At 37.5% G+C, this 24,253-nt stretch overlaps 2 protein-coding genes across 2 annotated transcripts; both read left to right on the top strand.

The window, feature by feature from the left end:
- Positions 1 to 15,424: 15,424 nt before the first annotated feature.
- Positions 15,425 to 16,342, top strand: LOC134017019 (olfactory receptor 1D2-like). The gene has a single exon (XM_062456265.1). The coding sequence runs from the start codon at positions 15,425 to 15,427 to the stop codon at positions 16,340 to 16,342; it is 918 nt and encodes a 305-aa protein (XP_062312249.1).
- Positions 16,343 to 20,726: 4,384 nt separating this feature from the next.
- On the top strand, positions 20,727 to 21,557 carry LOC134016920 (olfactory receptor 4B13-like). The gene has a single exon (XM_062456164.1). The coding sequence runs from the start codon at positions 20,727 to 20,729 to the stop codon at positions 21,555 to 21,557; it is 831 nt and encodes a 276-aa protein (XP_062312148.1).
- The last annotated feature ends 2,696 nt before the right edge of the window (positions 21,558 to 24,253 follow it).

Below are 24,253 nucleotides of genomic sequence, written 5' to 3'. Positions count from 1 at the left end.
ACTAATATTAGTAAACACACTATTTCAATAGCAGTTACAGTAACCATTAGGTCTCTGCTGTGGTGAGTTACTTATAGTACAATGTAATTAAGTAAGTAAGACTTTATTTATATAGCACATTTCATACAAGAATTGTAGCTCAAGGTGCTTTACATAAAATCAATAAAAACAATAATACAAGTGATAAAAGTAATAATTAAAATAGCAAATTATAAAAACAATAATATAACTAATAAAAGTAGTAAAACCCTTCTGAGATAAAATTACTTAAATGCTTTGGTAAAAAGGTAGGTTTTAAGCTGTCTTTTAAAAATGTCTAGCGTATTTGCTTCCCTAATATTTATGGGTAATTTGTTCCATAGTTTTGGGGCGTAATTGACAAAGGCCGAATCACCAATCTTCTTATGACTGCTTCTGGTGACCTCTAATAGGCCTGTATTTGATGATCGCAGTGTTCTAGCTGGTGTGTAGTTTATAAGGGAGTTAGCAATGTAGCTAGGTCCTTGTCCGTGTAGAGCTTTGTATGTGAGGAAAAAGACCTTAAAGTCAATTCTGAAGGTAACGGGGAGCCAGTGTAAAGTAGCTAGGACAGGACTAATATGTTCTCTCCTTTTAGTTTTGGTTATAATCTAGCTGCAGAATTTTGAATGAGCTGTGTAGTCTTTCAGTGGTTTTCTTGGGAAGACCAGTGAAAAGTGCGTTACAGTAGTACAGTAGTTTTTAGTAAGCATCTCTCTTTTGGATTTGGGGCCACATAGTAGGACTTTGGTTTTGTCTTCATTTAATTTAAGAAAGTTATCATTCATCCATTTGTTTATTGCCAACAGTGTAGAGTGCAATAACTAATATATGTATGACAAATTTAAAGACAAATTAAAGCCATACTGTTGTTGTAGATATACATATGGAATACTTTAAATCAGAATGATCTAGACCTTGTTTATAGTTTAATAGTTTGTGCATCAAATCTCAAAACATTATTGATACACATTAACATACTATTGACTGGATAGAGTGGTAGAGGTGGGTTTAATTGTAATAAATAGTTGTATATATAATCAAGGAGGTCTCAGTTGTTAGTTTATTAACCTTGTTAGCTATATTACATCATTGGTTGAATCTCAGAAGTTAATGCAACAACTTTGACTGTCCAGTATATGTGTATGTAGTGGCATATCCAACACACATCATTCATTTCATTTTCATTTAGTCATTTAGCAGACGCTCTTATCCAGAGCGACTTACAGTAAGTACAGGGACATTCCCCTCGAGGCAAGTAGGGTGAAGTGCCTTGCCCAAGGACACAACGTCATTTTGTACTGCCAGGAATCGAACTGGCAACCTTCAGATTACTAGCCCGATTCCCTAACCGCTCAGCCACCGGACTCCCACATCTGTGTGTAATCACACAGCCCCTGTCTTATTGAGCATTATGGACCTGCCCTGTTAAAAATGACTAAGTTACAAAATATAAGTTACTAAGTTACGTTCAATTTCACACCAAAATTAACAGATACAGTAAAAGAAGAGACACGGACTTGAGAGTTCATAGTTCATCAGTGTGGCATGACGAAAAGACAGCTAACAGTATAATCAGTACCGGACAAGTCATCTGGTGTCCCCGAAGTGATGCAACTTTACAGTAATGAGTGTCATTACGCTACCTCATCCCCAGTGAAGGCCTCGGCTGTGGGTCCGTGTCCCTGCTGGACCAACCCTCCGGCCTAAAAGCAAACGCCTCCGGGACATGGACCGGCTAAAGCTCCTAATTGTTGATAATAGTGGCCCTTGGAAGGTCATTACTGTAACTAATAAGGGTTTCATTCAAAACATGTTGTCATCATCATTTCAGGGAAAACAACTCAAACAGAAACTCTTATGATGTAATCGCAGGGTCTCCAGGTACTAATTGGTATTTTAGAAACGCAAGAACAATTGGAAATGTTTCCATTTTGTTTAAAAAGGTTTGATTTAAGCTTAATAAATGCCTGTATGCATAATGCTCAGACCTTTTCTGGTACCATCTATGTAAAGCTAAACATACCCAGTTATACAACAACTGTCAGACTAAATGTACATAGCTATCAAATAAGAACAAATGTTGGTGAAAAGGAGTGTCATGGGTGCAAATTAGTTTAAGAACTTGGAAATGAGTAGTTGTTGTTGAAAACAACTTAACTGGACAAATTGGGCTTAATTAACAGTCCTCTTATGCAACCCCCCCTTTGTGTTAACTGTGAAAGCATAAACATGCTTATTTGCTCTTCAGGTCATTAGTCCTCAATCCCTTGATGTCAATTTAGATACTACAGACCTGTGAGACCAAATGGGCACAAGACAAAACAAAGATCTTTGTTGCCAACTGCCACTAGACCCACAGAGACCCACAGAGGGTCGGAGTGGTGATGCTGACCTCCCCCAAGACCAGCAGAAAGGTCATGTGCAGACGGGGCCTACAGAAGCACCACTACAGAGAAACTTTACAGGTCATCATTCTGAATAGATGCATTTGAAAATAAAACAGTGAATGCCCCCTTTAACGAAAGCTAGCAATTAAATACAAGTATTGTGCAATAGCGTATAACTGTTTTATACTTTTCACAGAGTTGGTTGACAGTTGACCATATAATGTTAGTAAGATTGTTGCTTCACGAGCCATAAAATACATGTAATTTAAAGAAAGAAGCTTGTGGCTGAAGATGGTAGAATGACACTGAGAACACTGTGGGGCAAAGCCAAAAAGATAACTGCCTCCAAACTGCTTAGCTAGACAACTGCTACAGCTGAAGAAGCCTTTTCCAAACCATCCACAACAATTATAGGGCTAAGATGAGTAAAAGGCCAGACATGTCATGCAATCTAAATTAATATCCAAGACAAATCAATCTGCTTGTGATACATACATCTAATATAACTGACTCACTAGAATCCTAAAGTTATTGAAATCACAGGAGTTGGCACCATTGCTCTCACTCAACACAGAAACTATTGGAGGCTGAGCGGTTAAATTGCTGTCATTAAGAAACCTGCTGTGTCGCTGGTGACATGCACTCAGTTGAACTCGTTGCTTCTCTATGCTGATGAAATGATAAAAATGTTACATGTGATCCTGTTATTCCATTATATCTAGGCAGTTTAATTAATGGCTAAAACACAATGTAGTAAAGCGAGAGCTAAACCAACATAATTATGATTTCTTAACAGTTTTATAAGCATTTGTTAGAACAGGCACTGTGTAATTTAGTTAAATTGAGTGGATGACCATAAATGACACATGGTTTTCCATCCCTGGTCCCAAATTCTCTGTGAGTCAGGTTTAGCTCCTTATGTTATGTTATGTATGTACAGTATGTATGGTTAATTGTGTGTTTGCTTCAGAGCCGGCCCAAGGCATAAGCGAACTAAGCGGCTGCTTAGGGCCCCCATGGCCACCAGAGGGCCCCCAAGATCAAATGAAATAACAGTTTAATGTAAAAATATATATTTATATATATAAAAAAGCGACTCATAAAGTCTTGGGCCAGCCCTGGTTTGCTTTGTACTGTTTACATTTTCTGTCGTCTGTGTTGCTGTGCTACATTGATATTTCATGGTTGTTGCACTTTAATAGCAGGGTTTATTGTTTATGTTACTCCACGTCTTCACAATTAACTTTTGGGAATCAAACCACCCTGAAATTGAGGAAGCAATTTAAGATATATCTTACAAAATACACAATGACAGCGTTCATTAAGTTTTTAGTTTTCTCATGGACTCCTCCCCAGGGCCATAAATAAACAAATGTCGATAATGAAGTGATAAATGTCCAAAACTTTCAAGTAAATGCTGTTGCCCACACTTTAAACCACAGGCAGTTGACCAAATCTGATCACTCATGTTCAAACTGGTGTTGTCATGTCAAAGATATTAGGCCGACATTTCACACAGATGTGAAGTCAGAGAACTCTCTGCAACCTGGCATATGGGAAGATTGGTGTCAATTCCAGAGAGATACAATAGATGCTAAAAGTCACAAAGTACATTTTATATTTTGGAAGGCATTTCCTAGTACAGCAAATTTTTGAGAAGGCAGTTACTTTTTCATAAGGTACAGTTGTTACACTTCAGTTAAAATGGAACTTCATGTTGTTCTGGTACCAATAATTGAGTACTTTGTATCCCAGACTGCCTTTTCACCAGTTCATAATTTAATTTCAGTGCAAAACTGCACAGATGTATAGTGTGTATTCACACAAGAAAACATTCAGTCATTCTGTATATCAAAAGACAAATCTCTTACTTAAAACATCCAAGCACATCAAAGTCTAAGAGCATAGAAATGCGGTACATTTAACAGTAAACAACAATGACAGCTTGCATGTTGAACTCTGGTCCAAAAACTCATTCACTGAGCCTAGCTCTTGAAATGTAGACTTTTTTTCAGCTGGCACAGTCAGCAGGAACAATCATGTGAAACTAAACACAGTTTAACTGCCATCACTGCTAGAATTGAAAAGTCACTACAGGCAGAAGAATATATTACAAAAGCTTGAATTAGACATCCTGCATAAGAATTCACATGAGAATGAGACTGCAGATCCAGAAGGAACTTGGGGTAGAATCCTGAAGTCCCAAAAAGTCCACTGATGCACAAGTTACACAGGAAGATGTACATGGGCTCATGGAGGTTTTCATCCAGGACTATAGTCAAAATTAGAGCAAAAATTACCATAATAATCACACAGTAACACATTAGAGTGAGAGAAAAGAGGGTTGCTCTGTAGTCTATTGTCATATCCAATCCAGAAAGAGTAAATGAAGTGGATGTGTTATCCATCAATACTAAATCTTGAACATGTACTGATTGTTCGTCATGGAAGTAAAGATACCTTGTCTTGGCTCATTCCACAAATGTGATTTCTCATGCTGCTTGTGGCAGCTTAATGTTTCTCACAGGCCTGTTTACAAATGGTCATCAGGACCATTGACAATGACTACATAGCCACAGTAAACTTTGTTGACATATTCAGTGTGGAACAAGTGTTACATTTACTTTATGTGCTCACAAAATGTGTCATTGTAACATAGGCGATGGTAACACTATTTGAATAGTTTTTGCATCAAATCTCAAAACATTATTGATACACATTAACGTACTATTGACTAACCTTCACTCTAACCCCGACCAGTTGTTGCATATCAAAAGAGATGGTCACTGATTGACGTTGTGTAAATTATTGCAAGGCTTCTAAAGGTTTGAACATGTGACTGAGGTCAGGTTATGGTGACCTCAGAACCCATGTGACTGAGGTCAGGTTATGCTATTCTCAGAACCAGGCTACGGGCCTTGTAGGGTATCAACATAGGAACATGAATGAACTTGCGTTTTATGTGGAATGTAACAGTGTTAAACATCTGTGTGTTAAATTAATCTCGTAATGCAACAACTTTGACTGTCCAGTATATGTGTATGTAGTGGCATATCCAACACACATCTGTGTGTAATCACATAGCCCCTGTCTTATTGAGCATTATGGACCTGCCCTGTTAAAAATGATTAAGTTACAAAATATAAGTTACAAATCATTAAATTTCACACCAAAATGAACATATACAGTAAAAAAAAAGACAGGGACTTGAGAGTTCATAGTTTTTCTCATGACGAAAAGACAGCTAACAGTCTAATCAGTACCGGACAAGTCATCTGGTGTCCCCAAAGTGATGCAACTTTACAGTAATGAGTGCCATTAAGCTTCCTCATCCCCAGTGAAGGCCTCGGCTGTGGGTCCGTGTCCCTGCTGGACCAACCCTCCGGCCTGAAAGCAAACGACCTCCGGGACCTGGACCGGCTAAAGCTCCTAATTGTTGATAATAGTGGCCCTTGGAAGGTCATTACTGTAACTAATAAGGGTTTCATTCAAAACATGTTGTCATCATAATTTCAGGGAAAACAACTCAAACAGAAACTCTTATGATGTAATCGCAGGGTCTCCAGGTACCAATAGGTATTTTACGCAAGAACAATTGTAAATGTTTCTATAATGTTTAAAAAGATTTGATTTAATCTTAATAAATGCCTGTATGTATAATTCTCAGACCTTCTCTGGTACCATCTATGTAAAGCTAAACATACCCAGTGACACAACAACTGTCAAAATAATGAAAGGGTGAAAGGGAGGGTAACTATGAAAGCATAAACATGCTTATCAGAATCAGAATGGGTTTTATTCGCCATGAAAGTTTGCACAGACAAGGAATTTGCTTTGGCAGGAAGGTGCAAACATTAAACATATAGGAATCTAAAATTTAAATATGAGGACTAACTATACTAAGGGTACATAACTAGCAAACTAAGGGTACATAACTAGCAATGGAATTAGATTAAAATAAACTATACAATAAAATATAAAATAAACATCTATTATTTGCTCATCAGGTCATTAGTCCTCAATCCTTTGATGTCAATTTACATACTACAGACCTGTGAGACCAAATGGGCACAAGACAAAACAAAGATATTTGTTGCCAACTGCCACTAGACCCACAGAGACCCACAGAGGGTTGGAGTGGTGATGCTGACCTCCCCCAAGACCAGCAGAAAGGTCATGTGCAGACGGGGCCTACAGAAGCACCACTACAGAGAAACTTTACAGGTCATCATTCTGAATAGATGCATTTGAAAATAAAACAGTGAATGCCCCCTTTAACGAAAGCTAGCAATTAAATACAAGTATTGTGCAATAGCGTATAACTGTTTATACTTTTCACAGAGTTGGTTGACAGTTGACCATATAATGTTAGTAAGATTGTTGCTTCACAAGCCATAAAATACATGTAATTTAAAGAAAGAAGCTTGTGGCTGAAGATGGTAGAATGACACTGAGAACACTGTGGGGCAAAGCCAAAAAGATAACTGCCTCCAAACTGCTTAGCTAGACAACTGCTACAGCTGAAGAAGCCTTTTCCAAACCATCCACAACAATTATAGGGCTAAGATGAGTAAAAGGCCAGACATGTCATGCAATCTAAATTAATATCCAAGACAAATCAATCTGCTTGTGATATATACATCTAATATAACTGACTCACTAGAATCCTAAAGTTATTGAAATCACAGGAGTTGGCACCATTGCTCTCACTCAACACAGAAACTATTGGAGGCTGAGCGGTTAAATTGCTGTCATTAAGAAACCTGCTGTGTCGCTGGTGGCATGCACTCAGTTGAAATCGTTGCTTCTCTATGCTGATGAAATGATAAAAATGTTATATGTGATCCTGTTATTCCATTATATCTAGGCAGTTTAATTAATGGCTAAAACACAATGTAGTAAAGCGAGAGCTAAAGCAACATAATTATAATTTCTTAACAGTTTTATAAGCATTTGTTAGAACAGGCACTGTGTAATTTAGTTCAATTGAGTGGATGACCATAAATGACACATGGTTTTCCATCCCTGGTCTCAAATTCTCTGTGAGCCAGGTTTAGCTCCTTATGTTATGTTATGTTATGTATGTACAGTACATCAAATGAAATAACAGTTTCATGTAAAAAATATATATTTATATATATAAAAAAGCAACGCTGAGGGGCGCCCAAATCAATTCTGCTTAAGGCCCCATAAAGGCTTGGGCCAGCCCTGGTTTGCTTTGTACTGGTTACATGTTCTGTCGTCTGTGTTGCTGTGCTACATTGATATTTCATGGTTGTTGCACTTTAATTGATATCAGGATTTATTGTATATTTTACTCCAAGTCTTCACAATTAACTTTTGGGAATCAAATCACCCTGAAATTGAGGAAGCAATTTAAGATATATATTACAAAATACACAATGACAGCGTTCATTAAGTTTTTAGTTTTCTCATGGACTCCTCCCCAGGGCCATAAATAAACAAATGTCGATAATAAAGTGATAAATGTCCAAAACTGTCAAGTAAATGCTGTTGCCCACACTTTAAACCACAGGCAGTTGACCAAATCTGATCACTCATGTTCAAACTGGTGTTGTCATATCAAAGATATTAGGCCGACATTTCACACAGATGTGAAGTCAGAGAACTCTCTGCAACCTGGCATATGGGAACATAGGTGTCAATTCCAGAGAGATACAATATGCTAAAAGACACAAAGTAAATTTAATATTTTGGAAGGCATTTCCTAGTACAGCAAATTTTTGAGAAGGCAGTTACTTTTTCATAAGGTACAGTTGTTACACTTCAGTTAAAATGGAACTTCATGTTGTTCTGGTACCAATAATTGAGTACTTTGTATCCCAGACTGCCTTTTCACCAGTTCATAATTTAATTTCAGTGCAAAACTGCACAGATGTATAGTGTGTATTCACACAAGAAAACATTCAGTCATTCTGTATATCAAAAGACAAATCTCTTACTTAAAACATCCAAGCACATCAAAGTCTAAGAGCATAGAAATGCGGTACATTTAACAGTAAACAACAATGACAGCTTGCATGTTGAACTCTGGTCCAAAAACTCATTCACTGAGCCTAGCTCTTGAAATGTAGACTTTTTTTCAGCTGGCACAGTCAGCAGGAACAATCATGTGAAACTAAACACAGTTTAACTGCCATCACTGCTAGAATTGAAAAATCACTACAGGCAGAAGAATATATTACAAAAGCTTGAATTAGACATCCTGCATAAGAATTCACATGAGAATGAGACTGCAGATCCAGAAGGAACTTGGGGTAGAATCCTGAAGTCCCAAACAGGCCACTGATGCACAAGTTACACAGGAAGATGTACATGGGCTCATGGAGGTTTTCATCCAGGACTATAGTCAAAATTAGAGCAAAATTTACCATAATAATCACACAGTAACACATTAGAGTGAGAGAAAAGAGGGTTGCTCTGTAGTGTATTGTCATATCCAATCCAGAAAGAGTAAATGAAGTGGATGTGTTATCCATCAATACTAAATCTTGAACATGTACTGATTGTTCGTCATGGAAGTAAAGATACCTTGTCTTGGCTCATTCCACAAATGTGATTTCTCATGCTGCTTGTGGCAGCTTAATGTTTCTCACAGGCCTGTTTACAAATGGTCATCAGGACCATTGACAATGACTACATAGCAACAGTAAACTTTGTTGACATATTCAGTGTGGAACAAGTGTTACATTTACTTTATGTGCTCACAAAATGTGTCATTGTAACATAGGCGATGGTAACACTATTTGAATAGTTTTTGCATCAAATCTCAAAACATTATTGATACACATTAACGTACTATTGACTAACCTTCACTCTAACCCCGACCAGTTGTTGCATATCAACAGAGATGGTCACTGATTGACGTCGTGTAAATTATTGCAAGGCTTCTAAAGGTTTGAACATGTGACTGAGGTCAGGTTATGGTGACCTCAGAACCCATGTGACTGAGGTCAGGTTATGGTGACCTCAGAACCCATGTGACTGAGGTCAGGTTATGCTATTCTCAGAACCAGGCTACGGGCCTGGTGGGGTATCAACATAGGAACATGAATGAACTTGCGTTTTATGTGGAATGTAACAGTGTTAAACATATCTGTGTGTTAAATTCATCTCGTAATGCAACAACTTTGACTGTCCAGTATATGTGTATGTAGTGGCATATCCAACACACATCTGTGTGTAATCACATAGCCCCTGTCTTATTGAGCATTATGGACCTGCCCTGTTAAAAATGATTAAGTTACAAAATATAAGTTACAAATCATTCAATTTCACACCAAAATGAACAGATACAGTAAAAAAAAAGACAGGGACTTGAGAGTTCATAGTTTTTCTCATGACGAAAAGACAGCTAACAGTCTAATCAGTACCGGACAAGTCATCTGGTGTCCCCAAAGTGATGCAACTTTACAGTAATGAGTGCCATTAAGCTTCCTCATCCCCAGTGAAGGCCTCGGCTGTGGGTCCGTGTCCCTGCTGGACCAACCCTCCGGCCTGAAAGCAAACGACCTCCGGGACCTGGACCGGCTAAAGCTCCTAATTGTTGATAATAGTGGCCCTTGGAAGGTCATTACTGTAACTAATAAGGGTTTCATTCAAAACATGTTGTCATCATAATTTCAGGGAAAACAACTCAAACAGAAACTCTTATGATGTAATCGCAGGGTCTCCAGGTACCAATAGGTATTTTACGCAAGAACAATTGTAAATGTTTCTATAATGTTTAAAAAGATTTGATTTAATCTTAATAAATGCCTGTATGTATAATTCTCAGACCTTCTCTGGTACCATCTATGTAAAGCTAAACATACCCAGTGACACAACAACTGTCAAAATAATGAAAGGGTGAAAGGGAGGGTAACTATGAAAGCATAAACATGCTTATCAGAATCAGAATGGGTTTTATTCGCCATGAAAGTTTGCACAGACAAGGAATTTGCTTTGGCAGGAAGGTGCAAACATTAAACATATAGGAATCTAAAATTTAAATATGAGGACTAACTATACTAAGGGTACATAACTAGCAAACTAAGGGTACATAACTAGCAATGGAATTAGATTAAAATAAACTATACAATAAAATATAAAATAAAATAAACATCTATTATTTGCTCATCAGGTCATTAGTCCTCAATCCTTTGATGTCAATTTACATACTACAGACCTGTGAGACCAAATGAGCACAAGACAAAACAAAGATCTTTGTTGCCAACTGCCACTAGACCCACAGAGACCCACAGAGGGTCGGAGTGGTGATGCTGACCTCCCCCAAGACCAGCAGAAAGGTCATGTGCAGACGGGGCCTACAGAAGCACCACTACAGAGAAACTTTACAGGTCATCATTCTGAATAGATGCATTTGAAAATAAAACAGTGAATGCCCCCTTTAACGAAAGCTAGCAATTAAATACAAGTATTGTGCTATAGCGTATAACTGTTTATACTTTTCACAGAGTTGGTTGACAGTTGACCATATATTGTTAGTAAGATTGTTGCTTCACGAGCCATAAAATACATGTAATTTAAAGAAAGAAGCTTGTGGCTGAAGATGGTAGAATGACACTGAGAACACTGTGGGGCAAAGCCAAAAAGATAACTGCCTCCAAACTGCTTAGCTAGACAACTGCTACAGCTGAAGAAGCCTTTTCCAAACCATCCACAACAATTATAGGGCTAAGATGAGTAAAAGGCCAGACATGTCATGCAATCTAAATTAATATCCAAGACAAATCAATCTGCTTGTGATACATACATCTAATATAACTGACTCACTAGAATCCTAAAGTTATTGAAATCACAGGAGTTGGCACCATTGCTCTCACTCAACACAGAAACTATTGGAGGCTGAGCGGTTAAATTGCTGTCATTAAGAAACCTGCTGTGTCGCTGGTGACATGCACTCAGTTGAAATCGTTGCTTCTCTATGCTGATGAAATGATAAAAATGTTATATGTGATCCTGTTATTCCATTATATCTAGGCAGTTTAATTAATGGCTAAAACACAATGTAGTAAAGCGAGAGCTAAACCAACATAATTATAATTTCTTAACAGTTTTATAAGCATTTGTTAGAACAGGCACTGTGTAATTTAGATAAATTGAGTGGATGACCGTAAATGACACATGGTTTTCCATCCCTGGTCCCAAATTCTCTGTGAGTCAGGTTTAGCTCCTTATGTTATGTTATGTATGTACAGTATATATGGTTAATTGTGTGTTTGCTTCAGAGCCGGCCCAAGGCATAAGCGAACTAAGCGGCTGCTTAGGGCCCCCATGGCCACCAGAGGGCCCCCAAGATCAAATGAAATAACAGTTTAATGTAAAAATATATATATTTATATATATATAAAAAAGCAACGCCGAGGGGCGCCAAAATCAATTCTGCTTAAGGCCCCATAAAGGCTTGGGCCAGCCCTGGTTTGCTTTGTACTGGTTACATTTTCTGTCGTCTGTGTTGCTGTGCTACATTGATATTTCATGGTTGTTGCACTTTAATTGATATCAGGATTTATTGTATATGTTACTCCAAGTCTTCACAATTAACTTTTGGGAATCAAACCACCCTGAAATTGAGGAAGCAATTTAAGATATATATTACAAAATACACAATGACAGCGTTCATTAAGTTTTTAGTTTTCTCATGGACTCCTCCCCAGGGCCATAAATAAACAAATGTCGGTAATAAAGTGATAAATATCCAAAACTGTCAAGTAAATGCTGTTGCCCACACTTTAAACCACAGGCATTTTACCAAATCTGATCACTCATGTTCAAACTGGTGTTGTCATATCAAAGATATTAGGCCGACATTTCACACAGATGTGAAGTCAGAGAACTCTCTGCAACCTGGCATATGGGAACATAGGTGTCAATTCCAGAGAGATACAATATGCTAAAAGACACAAAGTACATGTTATATTTTGGAAGGCATTTCCTAGTACAGCAAATTTTTTATGAGGCAGTTATTTTTTCATAAGGTACAGTTGTTAGACTTCAGTTAATATGGAACTTCATGTTGTTCTGGTACCAATAATTGAGTACTTTGTATCCCAGACTGTCTTTTCACCAGTTCATAATTTAATTTCAGTGCAAAACTGCATAGATGTATAGTTTGTATATTCACACAAGAAAACATTCAGTCATTCTGTATATCAAAAGACAAATCTCTTACTTAAAACATCCAAGCACATCAAAGTCTAAGAGCATGGAAATGTGGTACATTTAACAGTAAACAACAATGACAGCTTGCATGTTTAACTCTGGTCCAAAAACTCATTCATTGAGCCTAGCTCTTGAAATGTAGACTTTTTTTCAGCTGGCACAGTCAGCAGGAACAATCATGTGAAACTAAACACAGTTTAACTGCCATCACTGCTAGAATTGAAAAGTCACTACAGGCAGAAGAATATATTACAAAAGCTTGAATTAGACATCCTGCATACAAATTCACATGAGAATGAGACTGCAGATCCAGAAGGAACTTGGGATAGAATCCTGAAGTCCCAAACAGGCCACTGATGCACGTTACACAGGAAGATGTACATTGGCTCATGGAGGTTTTCATCCAGGACTATAGTGAAAATTAGAGCAACATATACCATAATAATCACACAGTAACACATTAGAGTGAGAGAAAAGAGTGTTGCTCTGTAGTCTATTGTCATATCCAATCCAGAAAGAGTAAATAAAGTGGATGTGTTATCCATCAATACTAAATCTTGAACTAAGTGTTTTTAATGTTTTTACATGTACTTGTGTAGAATTTTAGATTCGGCAAACATACCTGATCATGTTGTTTGAACCCATGTGACTGAGGTCAGGTTATGCTAATCTCAGAACCAGGCTACGGGCCTTGTGGGGTATCAACATAGGAACATGAATGAACTTGCGTTTTATATGGAATGTAACAGTGTTAAACATCTGTGTGTTAAATTAATCTCGTAATGCAACAACTTTGACTGTCCAGTATATGTGTATGTAGTGGCATATCCAACACACATCTGTGTGTAATCACATAGCCCCTGTCTTATTGAGCATTATGGACCTGCCCTGTTAAAAATGATTAAGTTACAAAATATAAGTTACAAATCATTAAATTTCACACCAAAATGAACAGATACAGTAAAAGAAGAGACAGGGACTTGAGAGTTCATCAGATTCTGATTCATAGTTCTATTCATGACGAAAAGACAGCTAACAGTCTAATCAGTACCGGACAAGTCATCCGGTGTCCCCGAAGTGATGCAACTTTACAGTAATGAGTGTCATTAAGCTACTTCATCCCCAGTGAAGGCCTCGGCTGTGGGTCCGTGTCCCTGCTGGACCAACCCTCCGGCCTGAAAGCAAACGACCTCCGGGACCTGGACCGGCTAAAGCTCCTAATTGTTGATAATAGTGGCCCTTGGAAGGTCATTACTGTAACTAATAAGGGTTTCATTCAAAACATGTTGTCATCATAATTTCAGGGAAAACAGAAACTCTTATGATGTAATCGCAGGGTCTCCAGGTAGTAATAGGTATTTTAGAAACGCAAGAACAATTGTAAATGTTTCCATTTTGTTTAAAAAGGTTTGATTTAAGCTTAATAAATGCCTGTATGCATAACGCTCAGACCTTTTCTTGTACCATCTATGTAAAGCTAAACATACCCAGTTTCACAACAACTGTCAGAATAATTATACCTAGCTATCAAATAAGTACAAGTATTGGTGAAAGGGAGTGTCACTAGACCCACAGAGACCCACAGAGGGTCAGAGTGGTGATGCTGACCTCCCCAAGACCAGCAGAAAGGTTATGTGCAGACTTGGGCCTACAGAAGCATCACTACAGAGAAACGTTAAAGGTCATCATTCTGAATAGAAGCATTTGAAAATAAATGCATCATAATTATGATTTCTTAACAGTTTTATAAGAATTTGTTAGAACAGGCACAGGTGTAATTTACTTACATTGAGTGGATGAGCATAAACAACACATAGTTTTCCATCCCTGGACCCAAGTTCTCTGTGAGTCAGGTTTAGCTCCTGTCCTTTTATGTTATGTTATAGATTTTTGTATCACACTGAGATGATAACTTTTCCTCTATTTTGATACTGACACAATAGGATTCATCAGGGGATTCAAAGCAAAAATGCATTTCAATTAAGTAATGAAATTGAGTAATGTAACGTTGCCATACTTTGTGACACAAACATTTGCTGCAGGGCTTTTCATTTATTGACTACAAATGTATCAACACTCCTGAGGAAATACTCAAAAAATGCTCACACAGTAAGTGCTGAAATTTGCTAAAATATTCTACCTTTAAAATTAGCTAAAATATTCTACCTTTTTCTTGAAATAAGCCTAATGTAAAAATGGGCAATGCGTGGAAAGCTTAATACCTTTAACCATGTCCTAATCTTACCTACTCCTGTGAACCAGGATGATCACACCATTACAGGGTACTATACGTTTACACAACCTATGAAAAATTACACAATATATGAATTGCGCACAACAGTTTTCATACATGCTCATTGAGAATATACCAGCATGTTACTTATTAGTTTTCTTTCATTGTCACATCAATAGGTTTGTATTCTGTAATTCACTGATAATTGTCTCTCATGAACAACTGATGACAGATCAAACATGGAGTCATTGATTGGAGCAGAGCTCAGTTCAGGCAACGGATCTCTCTGAAGTCCCAGAGCAGTAAGATGCTGCCATCACGCAGCTGGAGAGACTATAAATATGGTTAACAGGTGAGATCTGATGGTGTAAGGCCGGAGATGCCCACTACTGAGAAAACATCAGACACGTATGTTTTCCTATATGGTCATATTGATCATAGACCTTGTTTGAATTTTTGAAGAACCAGTTGGCTGATTTTAGATGTAAGGTACAGGTAAATATGGTTTGGGATCTCATGGATAGTGTAAATTGAAGGACACACATTATTGAAATGAGATTTATCAATATATAGACAATATTATTGTAGGTTGTATACAATGGAAAATGCATCCATTATTACAGTGTTTACTCTTTCTGGGTTGAATCAGACAATGCACTATAGAGGCGTACTCTTCTCTTTCACTTTATTGTGTTACTTTGTGATTGTTCTGTTAAATGTTGGTCTCATTTTAACTATCATCTTGGATGAGAATCTCCATGAACCTATGTACATTTTTTTGTGTAATATCTGCATCAGTGGACTTTATGGTGCTACGGGATTCTACCCCAAGTTCCTTCTAGATCTGCTGTCTGGTGCTCATGTCATCTCTTATGCAGGATGTCTATTTCAGGCTTTTGTAATATATTCTTCAGTATGCTGTGACTTTTCTATTCTAGCAGTGATGGCTTATGACAGGTATGTGGCAATCTGTAGACCACTGCAGTATCACTCTGTTATGACCAGGCGGAGGGTCTGCCTTTTAATAGTTTTGTCATGGTTGAGTCCTTATATCTGCATGTCCGTTTTAGTGGGATTAACATCCAGACTTCAACTATGTGGTTCTCAGATACAGAAACTTTACTGTGAGAACTGGTCTGTAGTTAAACTCGCTTGCTCTTCCACAATTACAAACAACATTGTTGGATATATTGTCATATTTTTCTTTTTTGGGCATGTCATTTTTATTGTGTGTTCATATGTATATTTGATCAGGTCATGTTTGAAGTCCATAGAGAGCAGGGGTAGGTTCATGCAGACATGCATGCCACATTTACTGTCATTACTAAATGTAACAGTTGCTTTGTTTTTTGATGTATTGTACACCCGATATGGCTCAAGAGATTTACCACAAAGTCTTCAGAACTTTTTGGCCTTACAGTTTCTGATAGTTCCTCAGATTCTTAACCCCCTCATTTATGGCCTTAAACTGAGTAAAGTGAGAAAGAGAATACTGAGTTATTGTGAGAAATTCTAATAGAGTGAAATGTAAATAATACATAGGGCCTCATGCAAGTGTTAATTCCATTCTACATCCTTCACATCTAAAAGCATCAGCGGGCAGTAGGAACCCTGAGTGGTTGTAGAGAACGACCCCTTTGCTTCAGCCAAGAGGTAATATTTCCAGATGGAGGCTTTTATTTTTTACTCACACATTTTTTGTGTTTCAGTTAACCATGGTGTGTTTTAGTTCATCAACATGTGAAGGTTATACAAAACATTTTGTATTTCACATATTAATTCACTATTTTAAACAGCCTGGATTCATAAAGGGCTTTACAATGTTATTGCAATATGCAACTGTCAACTGTAGCGGTCAACATCAGTAACTTCAAAGACCATCCTGTTATTCCTCTTATTTATTTCTGCTAAAATGTGTCATTAATCAAATACAAATAAATCCAAAACCTAAAACCAGGCCTCAGTTAGTTGAATTGTGTTTAATGTATGAACACATATGCCATGGGCTTTTTCTCCAAAAACCTTTGTGCTTTTCTTTTGTATTCAAAATATGTAACAATGTGGTTGTTAGTTAATGCAACACACTAATATTAGTAAACACGCTATTTCTATTGCAGTTACAGTAACCATTAGGTCTCTGTCTGAAAGTCATACCATGTCATACCATTAGGGCTGCATCTCTCCCGGGGGATTTCTTCATATGACAAGAGCTGTAAGATAAAATCCCTTTCATTACATTTAGTCATTTAGCAGATGCTCTTATCCAGAGCGACTTACAGTAAGTACAGAGACATTCCCCCTGAGGCAAGTAGGGTGAAGTGCCTTGCCCAATGACACAACGTCATTTTGCACGGCCAGAAATCGAACCGGCAACCTTTGGACTAATAGCCCGATTCTGTTTATAGTGATGGGAGCTTTTTGCTTTTGTCTTAGTTTCCAGTCAAGCATGTCAAACACCCGCCTATAGTTTCTCACTTTCTGGCACTGAAACACTTTTTAGAACTGTAATGGTGGAAATTCAAGCGGCACTGTGTAGATCTGAGTAGTCAAGAGATGTGGGTTTATTACAATTTATTTTGCTCATACAGATCATGATTTAACAAAGTACTTTGTGATCAGTCATAACGAAGGAGGTGCTAGCCACAGGTCGTTCGCCAGAGTGATCCAGAACAACCCTAAAACCCTGCCTTATATAAACTTTAGATCAAATGGTTTTTCTGAACTCTGTGATTGGTCAGCACTGCTCAGTGACAGTTAAGACAATATAACCCCCCAGGTCAAGTGACCAAAGTCTTTTGATGTCACGGCTCTTTCTCTAAATGAGGACAGTAAAGATACCCTTAATGAAACACAAACAGGACACAGGACACAATCTCCTCGGCCAAAAGGTCAGGGCTGCTAGATCAACTGACCTATCTCCCTTTAGGCCACAGAACTCAAACATCCCCCAACCTCCGTGCCCCTAGCTTCTCAATCAGGCATCATAACCCAACACCATAAATACCTTAAGACCAACTGCAACATCCATTTGTTTAAACACAACCTCAGTCTATTAAAAATACATTCTTAGTAACTATATCAAAAAATGCCATCACAGAACCGAAAACCTTTTCTGGCAGTACATTGTCTTGCTGCATGCTATCCTAGACAGGTATTACAGTTTAACACATTCAATCCATCATAAATACTACATAAACAGCATACCTGACACCACACAGAGACAACAACACAACACAGTACAGTACAAGGATCACTTAATGTTGAAACCCAGAAATAAGTTCCGTCAATGAATACTTAGTGCCATTAATTTATGCAAATGTAGCCTCCCAATAGCAAAACAAACAAAAGAGTCCCCAAATCTTTTTGTTCTGTGGGTGGAAACTCAATACCTTCTTCCTGAAGGCAAGAGCGCAAACTCCCCCTTCAGGTGATGGTCAGTACAAGCCAATATGGCCTGGGTCTTCCTTACAACCTGCCTAACATAAAGCTCAGAGAGCTAAACTTGGTTTACCCCAATGACTTTACTGTCCACTCTGACAAGCCGATCAAGCCTGTTCAGATTCAGATTCCCAAACCACACCACAAAAGGTCAGCACCGACTCAATAAAAGTTCTATAAATCATTTTGGTGCACACCTTAAAAGAGTTAATTTTTCTCAGGAAATAGAGACGTTGCTGTACGTTTTTAGAGATGGCATCTGTGTTGGTCTTAAGTTACAGCCTGTTATCAAGCACAGTACCCACATATTTATAATTCTCAACAAAATCAATCTCAATCCCCTCAATAGTTTTGAATCTAGGAATGGGCACACAACCTTGTGGTGAGGCAATGAATGAATGGAGCTTGTCTGAGAGGATGCCAGTAACTCTCACACACTGTAATCTTTATGTCATAACGTCTAAGATCCATCCAATAATATTAATATCGAGATTGAAGTCAGAGAGAAGTTTCTCTACTAGCAAGTGTGGTTTAATAGTGTTAAAAGCAGAAGAAAAATCAATGAACAGAAGTCTGGCATGAGTTAGTGGGCCCTCAAGGTGATGATACAAGCTGTTCAGCAGCATCAGAGAGGCATCTTCAACACCCCTACCAGCTCTGTAAGCAAACTGCAGAGGATCCAGAGAACCCTGGGTCTGCTGCCTAACAGCCCGTCCCACCACTTTCTCTAAAACCTTCATAAGTAATGATGTAAGTGCTACCGGTCTAAAATCATTTAAGGACTTAGGGTTTTGTACACTTAGCGACAGGGACAATAATTTAATGTTTCCAGAATCTTTTGTAACTCCTGAGATTTCATAAAAATAACCTGAAAAACATTGCAGAGCTGATCAGCACAAGTCTTTAGTACTTTGCCACTTATCAGGGCCTGGACTCTTCCTACTGTTGGTGTGCCTAAACAGTTTCGCAACAAAGTCAACATCAATGGTCAATGTTTGACTCGACTTAGTATTGCACCTCATCTCGTCTATCTGTTTATTAAAATCTTGTTTATCAAACTTTAAATAAAAATCATTCAAACTATCAGCTAATTGACTGTCAGAATTAAAACCCTCCAGACTGACTGCCTTATTACCCCCTCATATGACATCCAGTCATCTTTTTCATGCCATTCCAAGCTTTTCTTAGATTATTACTTCTAAATTCTGTCTTTATGTTGTCTCTGTAGTTAAACTTGAAACTTGCTTTCTTAATTTCAGCCCGTAGCTCTTTTCTCAACTCTCTAACCTTGGCTATAACTCCTCTATTACTTAAATGCAGCTCTCCTTTGATTTAAAAGACTCTTCAAGTCTTTTGAAACCCAGGGTTTATTATTTGGGAATATTCTAACTTCCTTGGTAGGGATCACAGAGTCCGTACAGAATGTAATATAGCTACAGATCACACCAGTAAGTTAATTTATGTCATCAGAGGAGTCCAGGAACACTGACTAAAGACCACCAACGCGCCAAAGCCATAACATTAGCACTGCTCCAATTTGTCACATGCTTTCCAAAATCATAATAACTATTTCTTTCATACCTACGCAATTTACTAATTCAGCTAATGTTTTGTACTGTATATACTTGAACTTCCGTTCCGTTGAGAACAATACAGTGGACATTTCAACACTGTTTTGGCCTCATGTTCAATGTTGGATAACAGTACTGAAGGAGGAAGACCTATATGAAGCACTCTAGAATAAAACAATGAAACAGATTAACTACTTATTAACCATTTTCCCCTGCAAGTCTTTTATACAACCTGAGAGTGTCATATGTCTCTTTTGCACTTTCATCAATAAACATACATTGTGACAAATAAGAAGAGAATGAACAAAAAGGGATTTGTGAGCAATTTATAACCTTCCTACAATACATGTGTGTGCAATATGTGTGAATTGTTATGAAACCAGATTTTCTGCTATTTTCTTTATTTTCAAAGTATTTTCTGATCTAACTGTTATAACATTTACACTTTTACAAAGGAAGTGTATTGAGCAAGGCCTCCTAGATAATGAAGAATACAAATAAAACACAGCTTTAAAATAGACAATTGAAGGATCATTATCTGATGTGTTCTGTATTGGTATAGTAACTATCTGGATAAACATAGTATTTGACCGTTGGAAGGAGATACTAATTCAGATTCACAATAAAACCCCATAGTAATCCAACCATCTTCTATTGATGAGCACTATATTCCATCTGGGATATATTCCACCTCGCCCACTAGATGAACTACATAAAAAGACGTGCCAAGCGTGAGTACACTAGCTGTACACTGAATCATCTAAAGTGGTAAGCTCATTCATTCATTGTTCATTTTCCAAACACAATATTTTGTGGTCCTCACTTCTTTTTTTTTACAGCATCATCACCAGTTTTTTTCACCAAGGTTTTCCTCTACTAAACATCAATGACATGGAGAATGGAACTTCTCCATTTTATTTCAACTTCATCATGTTTGAGGACCAAGGACTCTACAGATATCTTTACTTTTGTATGTGCTTGCCTTTGTACATTGCTATAATCACATCAAATATTATTATAATAATTGTAGTTTCTCTTGAGGAAACATTGCATAAACCCATGTATTTTTTAATTTCATGTCTCTCAATCAATTCTCTTTATGGTTCTGTTGCTTTCTTCCCAAGATTCATGATGGATCTTCTTTCTGATATTCATCTAATCTCCCGTCCTGCTTGTTTCACACAAATATGTGTCATTTACTTGTATGCATCATATGAATTTAGCATTCTGGGGATCATGGCTTATGACAGATATGTTGCAATATGTCAACCGTTGCATTACCATAACAATGTAACTTTAAAGATCCGTCAGTTAATAGCCTTTGCGTGGACCTATCCTATGTTCATTGTAGGATTAATCGTGTACCTTTCTGTCAAGCTACCATTGTGTGACAACAGAATAGCAAGAATGTTTTGTTCAAATTGGGCTGTGGTTCGATTGTCGTGTGTGGACACAAGACTGAACAATGCTATAGGAATGTTGGGGACTATTACTTCAATATTTCTACCATTGGTCTTTGTTTTGTATACTTACTTAAGAATTCTATTAGTTTGTCGGAAAAGTTCCACAGAGTATAGAGGAAAAGCATTACAAACCTGTTTACCTCATATTGTTACATTTGTTAACTATTCAATCACCACATTCTGTGAAATTACTCTGAGTCGTTATGAACCTAATGAACTGAATCCTTTTATACTAGTAATTTATCATTGGAGTTTGTAGTTATTCCTCCCATTTTGAATCCTCTTATTTATGGTTTGAAGTTGCCAGAAATTAGAAAACACATTTTAAAATTGTTGTCATTTCAGAAAATGATCTCTTAAAACATAATCTTTAAAATATCAGGTTATACTTTATAACTACATTTCCATTACTTTCAATGACAATTAGATGGTTCAATTATTTTTTTCTTTGCAAACTACGTTACTTTAAATGAAAGATTGTTTGTTATAGATGAATCTTAAATATTTGTTAGCGGTACATTGACTTTGGAGTTTTGAGTGTATGTTAAAATTGTCAGGTCATTGTTCAGCTGGTAGGTCCTCTTGACCTCTGCTCCTCCCTGTTTCTCTGTTGCCTGTCACTTGTTCTTGCCTGTATTCCAGGTGTGTTCCGGTCCAGGTTTTACCTTTCACCTGCTTCTCTGGCCTTGCTTCTCCAACCGTCTAACCTGCTGCACACCTGTCCTGCATTGTTCATTAGTGTTGTGCTTGTGTATAACCTGCATTGTGGTTTCTGCCAGTTTGTTTCATGGAATGTTCTTCCCTCAGTGAAGCTTCTCACGACCTCCCCCCCGTCTGCTTTGAGGCTTTTTATGAGCCTGATGAAAACAGGGCATGTTGCAGATTGCTTGTGTATAGCTTTTCATGTGTACTCTAAAGTTATTTTAGAATTATACAGTACTTATTTGATAAATACATGTACGCTAGAGTTATGTGTGGTGTTTTCATCTGTACCACATAACTAATACATTTGATATAAATTAATGTGTTCTCATATAGATTGACCACAAAGTCTTCTTTACGACCCAAAATGTACATCAATCTGAGTAAGAGTTTTGTGAAACATTATTCAAATGTCATTCAATTATAAATAATGAGTAAGGTTTTAGTATGTGATTGTATATATATACAGATAACACTTTCTAACAGTGTTTCATACAGATAATGCATGAGATACTGAATGCGTAGGCCTCAATGTTTTAATGTACAATTATTTAATAATAATGAGTTAACAAAATGAGTACAAATGCTCTAGACTGTGCAGTTATTGTAAAATTGTAAAATATAATATACTATTATGCTTCTCCATGATCAGACTTTATAAATACTGTAATAACTATTTTCTATATAAAATATAAGCTGTAGCAGATATTGGCTACAATCATAGCAGAGTCCCTAACAGGTGTACTATTTTTATTCTTCTGGAATAATGAGCATCACATTTGCACCATGGAAACTAAAGATAAACACAAGACATGCTGCTTATTAAACATTTCCTTAAGACAAGTACAATAGGTTGTAAATAATTACATTGATTTCCACAACGCAATTGTATTTTAGACACTTTCATCTACCACACATTAGATGACATGTAAGAGAACACATATATTACATATTTGTTACATATTGAATGGTGTTAACTTAAAGGCAGGGTAGGTAATGTTAATGAGAAGCACTTCATGATATACAGTACCAGTCCTAAGTTTGGACACATTTTCCCATTCGGGAAAATTACCGAAATTCAGCCTTGGTGCAGAATTACAGCCACTATGAGCAGTCCCACAATGAGCTTTCCTTAGGACGTGCCATTTCTGTGTCTGTAGCTTTAAATGCTATGAGGAGGAAAGAGGTGGAGCTAACTGCCATGCTTCAGTCGTTTACAAGCCATGGTGTCTCTTGAGGAAAAACCAATAGCTCATTTTCTCATTGGCGGGCCCAATTCTCTGGGTGGGCAAAGCAGAGACAGGGGAGGTAACCTTTCCCCTTATGACGAGTTACGGGTTCCAAGGCTGATGGGCCACAGCAACAAATGATTTTGTTGGCTGTCTTTCAGTTCCTGGTCAATACAGAAATATATTAACAGGAATGAAGACAGCATTTCAGCGTCTTCATTCTCATATTCACTTCTCATATGCTCTCTCTCTTTAGCTCCGTGGGGCCAAAAATCAAGCTGTTCCACTTAGCGCTCCCCCTAGAGGCCTGGTCAACTTCCCTTGTGAAAACTGGATGCAGCGTTTTTGGTTTGCGTGCTTTCGTTTTTGCAACACGTTTATGTATTTGCAGCGTTTTTGGTTTGCGTGCTTTCGTTTTTGCAACGCGTTTATGTATTTGCAGCGCGTTTATGTATTTGGTTGTGTTGTGTGTATTTGCAGCGCGTTTGCTGAATGCTGCGCATGTGTTGTCAAATTCATGAAGATGTTTTCTTAATTTGCTTGTGTTTTGTCTATTTGCATGTGTTTTCTTAATTTGCAGCCGTTTGCACGTCGGCCACCGTACTTTAAGGACCGAATGCAATGACTGGACAGCCTACTTGTCTGTCTGCCTCCTGTCAATAGTGAGGCAGCGCTATCATGAGTTTTGGGGAGTGGCTTTAAGTGAGGGGTTGGGATATTTTGGTTTGAATACTTTCAAACTCAAGCTAAAATTGCTAAGTACGCAAAACTTGGCTATAACGTTACAGACGTTTTGCGGGCCAAGTGAACATTCAGTGTTCAGCTATAGCCTACAGCATAGGCGGTTCTAGGTTTTAAAACTGGGGGTGCAAAGGGTAGTGATTCTTTTTGCTGACAAAAACATGCTCAAAATTAATACTGGATCTTATTTTTTTTAATTAATCATTAGAGTACAACAAACCATGATAGAACATACAACTCTGACATCACTTAAAAATGTTCTAAAAACATTTAATCGTTTTTT

The sequence above is a fragment of the Osmerus eperlanus genome, chromosome 3 (genome assembly GCF_963692335.1).
Source record: "Osmerus eperlanus chromosome 3, fOsmEpe2.1, whole genome shotgun sequence".
NCBI classification, from domain to species: Eukaryota; Metazoa; Chordata; class Actinopteri; order Osmeriformes; family Osmeridae; genus Osmerus; species Osmerus eperlanus.
The sequence above is the reverse complement of the archived record's forward strand: the minus strand, read 5'-3'. Positions and strand labels throughout refer to the sequence as shown.

Coding starts and splice junctions, on each gene's coding strand:
- LOC134017019 (XM_062456265.1), top strand. CDS start 15,425: ATGGAAAATGCATCCATTATTACAGTGTTTACTCTTTCTGGGTTGAAT.
- LOC134016920 (XM_062456164.1), top strand. CDS start 20,727: ATGGAGAATGGAACTTCTCCATTTTATTTCAACTTCATCATGTTTGAG.